Source organism: Merops nubicus, unplaced genomic scaffold, assembly GCF_000691845.1.
Source record: "Merops nubicus isolate BGI_N331 unplaced genomic scaffold, ASM69184v1 scaffold20200, whole genome shotgun sequence".
Taxonomy (NCBI): Eukaryota; Metazoa; Chordata; class Aves; order Coraciiformes; family Meropidae; genus Merops; species Merops nubicus.
This window is the reverse complement of record NW_008583770.1, coordinates 408-4,744: the sequence shown is the minus strand read 5'-3', so window position 1 is coordinate 4,744 and position 4,337 is coordinate 408. Positions and strand designations below refer to the sequence as shown.

Genomic DNA, 4,337 nt, shown 5'->3' with positions numbered 1-4,337 from the left:
TCCTGCCTGGAGGTTTAGTAACTGTGGCTAAGACTACAATTAGCATTCATTTAAGAAAAACAAAAAAAAACACCATTCAGAAGGGAAATCAACTAGAGATGGGAGAGGAGAAAAAAATCTCTAGAGAAAAAGCACATACTATGTACACAGAGCAAAAGATATTAAGAGAGAATTTTGTAACACTGAGCACAAGCTGCTTTCCAACAACAAAAAAAAAGACAAGATTTCCAAAGTTCAGAGTTATTTTGTAAGGCAAAGAAGACGTGAAGAAGGAACTAATGCAACTAATGCAAACATGAATTAAAAGTCAGAGTTTACAGGGCTCACAGAGCCATTCTCTTCAGGAAATTCTCCAGGCCCCATTAGTGGTGAAACTGTTAGCCTTAGTCCTTGGTTTTAACTCTACTTCATATCCGGAATCCAAAAACTGGGCTGAAATTTTTCAGCTCTCAGCTTCAGTTGAGCTGAAACTCGCATGGGTTGGCTCCTCTTGCTCTGGCAGCCTGATAAATGAACATGAAATCTTTAAACCGAGGAGCACAGCCCAGCCAAGCTTCACCAAAATGCTCATTTCCAGTGAAAAGGAAATCTCCAGCTCCCCTCTTCACCTTGCACTGCAGCAGGGTTTGTATGGGGCCTCGCCATTCACCGCTTGCTTCGTCCTGCTGGAAAATTCGGTTCTTCTGCCTGTAGACTTTCTGGACACTGACATCAACTTGTGACACGTGGCTCTCTGAATCGTGGGAAACATTTCGGATAGATCCTTTCACCACTAGATGTGAAGAAGACAGGAGTTGGTTATGGAGCAGCACGTAAGTGCACTACATCCATCCAAAGACACTTTTGGAGTTGATGAAAATGCAGAACTTTTAAAGGGATTTTATCTGAAGTCTAATTTAGAATCACATAGCACACACACAGCTCCTTTTCCCAAAAGGATCCTAGCTGGTTTTTGGCACTAAAAGCATAATAAGCCACAGTCTTCCTAACTAAAAGCATCCTTTGCATTAACTGTACAGAGAATGAAACATTCCATCTGACTGTTTGCTGTCCTGATATCATCTTTCTCATTCTCATCCCCCCATTTTTAATAGCAATCAATTATTCTTTTATTAACTTAATGAATTTCAATCCATAGCCAGAAAAGACTCATAAAGAAACACACCACCATTTGAGTCAAGAGCTTTTGAGCAATTAAGAGTTTACCCATGCAACGAGAACATAGCCATGCTTCTGCCACAAAACTTTCATTCAGGTATGGAGAACTCAACAGCCCAAGAGGCAGAAAAACCTTGTTTCTGAGAACTTTCTTGTCTAATGCATTTTTCCAGGGAATCCAGAATTTTGTGTACCAGGTGTCTCTGCTCTATCTCCCCCTTTGTGTGACCATTTTTAATCAGATGCAGTCAAGTCTATTGACAAGCTATAATGCACTTGTTCCTGGTGCTCGGAGCTGCTCAGGTCCTAGTGACTGCAGACCTCCATCTTAGGAACAACTATAAAGCCCCTATTCACTCCCAGCATCATTTACACTTTCATTAGCAGCCATTTTCTCTAATCAAAAAAGTCGATGATAGCGATTTGTGAGCTTAGGGCAAGGAAGTCAGCCATAAATAGAGTCAGTTCAAAGGGCCATTTCTTCTGGTCTGTTGGTGCTGCAAGTGTGAGTGCCCCCATTGTGTGCCTGGGCTCCACATCTGTCAGTCTTTCATGCCATGCAGAGGGAGAGGCCTGCATGGGAACCCCAACATCATCAAGTAGAAACAATGGGCTGGATTGCATGAATTAATTGAGAAAAAGAAGAAAAATTACCATCTAAGGAGCACTCCAAGGGAAGCGTGCCCTACACACTGGTTTTGGATTTGCACAGTGAGGCTGGTGTTTCATTTTACCAGTAGCCTTGAAGTAGGGCAACCCCTAGTAGGAAAGCAGTAATTTGGTGTTTGGTTTTGTTTTTTCCAAATGTTGACTAGCAGTAAATGTAGTTCATAGTTTTATTTCCTCGAACGTTAACAGGAATATGACTGTGGCTACCTGGAGAAGCAGCTCTACAGCTTTAATTATTGGATGTAACCGAAGAGGGGCAAATTTTAATGTGCAAAACTATGGGAATAAAATGAGCAAATTGTGATTGAAGCAGAAAAAAGAGACATTGCATTATTAACAGAGCAAATTGAAAAAGCATTTAATGTTCCACTGAACCAGTATTTCTTATTATTTCTTATCTTAAGGAATACTGAGTGCTTGGTTTTCTCCTAAGGCATGAAACCTAACCTGAAATTCTTAGCTAAGTTACAATGAAGCCACTACATCTGTAGAAGAAGAGTGCAAATTATAAGGGAAGTGAAAGGACATATTCATCACCAGAAAAATAAAACAAAACAGAGGAGGGAAATAAAGAGGAACATACCAAGCACATGTAACCCGTGAGCATTTGTGTCTACACGTAGGTGACTTTGCTACATTCAAGAGCCAGCAGCACGCTTGTGAGAATTACTTTCAGTTCAGTTTTAGATCTTAACCTTGCTGCCTACAGGAAATGAAGAACTTGAAAGAAACTTTCTAGGTTCATTTTTTCCTCCATCCGAATTCTTTTCCACACAGCTAGCTTCTTTCTCAGCTCAGAAAGCAGAGTCACGCCATTATTTTAAGAAAAGGAGCAAATGAATCAAATAATCAATGCATAAAGGCAGAATAACTCCCCTTTAGTCAGCTTACCAAAATCACTGCTGCAGATGGCCATAAGAAGTTCCACATTGTCACAAGGACGGCAGGTAGCTAGAGAAAACAGAACAGGTAGCTATTTATAACACTCTGCTATGTCGCATTGCTAAAGGACTGGTGCGTCAGGAGAGGAAAAGGGGCAGACCTACGAGCTTAAAGAGCATTATGATCCAGTGCAAACGAATACTTGTTATGCAAACAGAACTGAAGGAATAAGCACAGAGTATCTGTAAGAGTCACTGAGTGACAGCAGGGCCTAGTAGCATATAATCCCTTAAAGAAGCATGTAAAAAAATACAGCAGAAAATCCAGCACCTGGCACATACCCACCCTCCGTAATTTTTTCATCCTTTTCAAATTTGGTTCTGTTTTGACAGAAAGAGGGGAAGATCTTCTGATATTACTTCTAGATTACAACAGACTAGAATAAAGATGAGCACCTATGTGTGCTGGGAGCTGGGATGAGTTCAGACAACGTGCAGCTCCACAGGCAGGGAACACACCAGTGCTGCTTACGGCAACACCAGTAATCCAACAATTGCCATGGCTAATCCCTTTTTCAAAAGGTCACTCTGATTTCCAGTAACTGTCTCCAGTCCCTTAACATGGGATTTGGGCTCCCAAAACCCAGTCAGGTGTTCTCAGTCACGGTGCTGCCAGAGGCTGGGGACACCCAGCATCACAGTGTGTGTGCCCAGGACCGAGCTGGCTGCGAATGAGCCAGTTCCTCTTTACACTGCAGCATTCTCTCCCCTGCCTACAGGACGCCTTTCCCAGTGGAAATTCACAAACACACGGCACCCATCCAGCAGCCAGCGAGATGGCAGAAGGACCTTCCTTGCAATAACAAACCCCTCAGCCCAACACAGCTTTTGTCACTGGGCTATCGAATGCCACCCTGGACCTGCCCCAACAGCCGACCTCCGAAGCTGGCGCTGCTCTCACCTTCGACCAGTGCCATCTCTTTGAAGTCAGGGCCAGCAGCGCTCAGCAGCTCGTACTGGAAGCTGGCTGTCCGGCGGCTGATGTCCCTCTGCGGGCTGGCCTGCAGGAAGAGGGCCACTCGTTGCGGTGTTTGGGCACTGAAGCAAGACACGTGGTGGGGTCGAGCCCCCTCTGCCTCGCTTACCACCAGATGCAGCTGCCCAGCACGTTCCACGTAGATGCTGGCGCCCTGGAAGTCGCTGGCGGGCTTGATGCAGAGGGTGGTGTGCCGGGCACCGGCCAGGTTGGGCTCCAGGAGGACACGCAGGGCTCGCGCCGGGTACATCCACTCCAGGAAGCCCTGGGTGCAGCGCAGGTGGACCTGCTCCACCGCACGGGAACGGGGCTCCCGGCTCAGACCGCTGCCAAGGCAACACCGCCGGCCCGTCAGTAACGATACCCACGGAGCGGCCCTGCGGCCCCACCCACGCTGGCTGCCCAGAGACACAGGTCCTGCTCCCAGCTCCGACCCCCCAGGCACCCTCCTCCCGCTGGGCTCCCCTCAGAGCACAGCTAGGGGCCACAGGGTGGGCAGGGGTTTGCTCCCACCTCCCGCTGCACCCGGGCTTGGGAAGGAGCCTCAGCCCTTCTCTCCACCTGTGAGTCCACACTCGGATGCTGCAGCATTC

The 4,337-nt window shown here is 46.5% G+C and overlaps 1 protein-coding gene across 1 annotated transcript; it reads right to left on the bottom strand.

Annotated features, from left to right (window-relative positions):
* Positions 1-455: 455 nt before the first annotated feature.
* On the bottom strand, positions 456-4,070 carry LOC103774778 (meteorin-like protein; the record flags this gene model as incomplete). Its single annotated transcript, XM_008942206.1, has 3 exons — positions 456-772; positions 2,719-2,778; positions 3,670-4,070. Coding segments are annotated over 3 exons (778 nt in total), but the record flags the coding sequence as incomplete, so codon positions are not given.
* Positions 4,071-4,337: the final 267 nt, after the last annotated feature.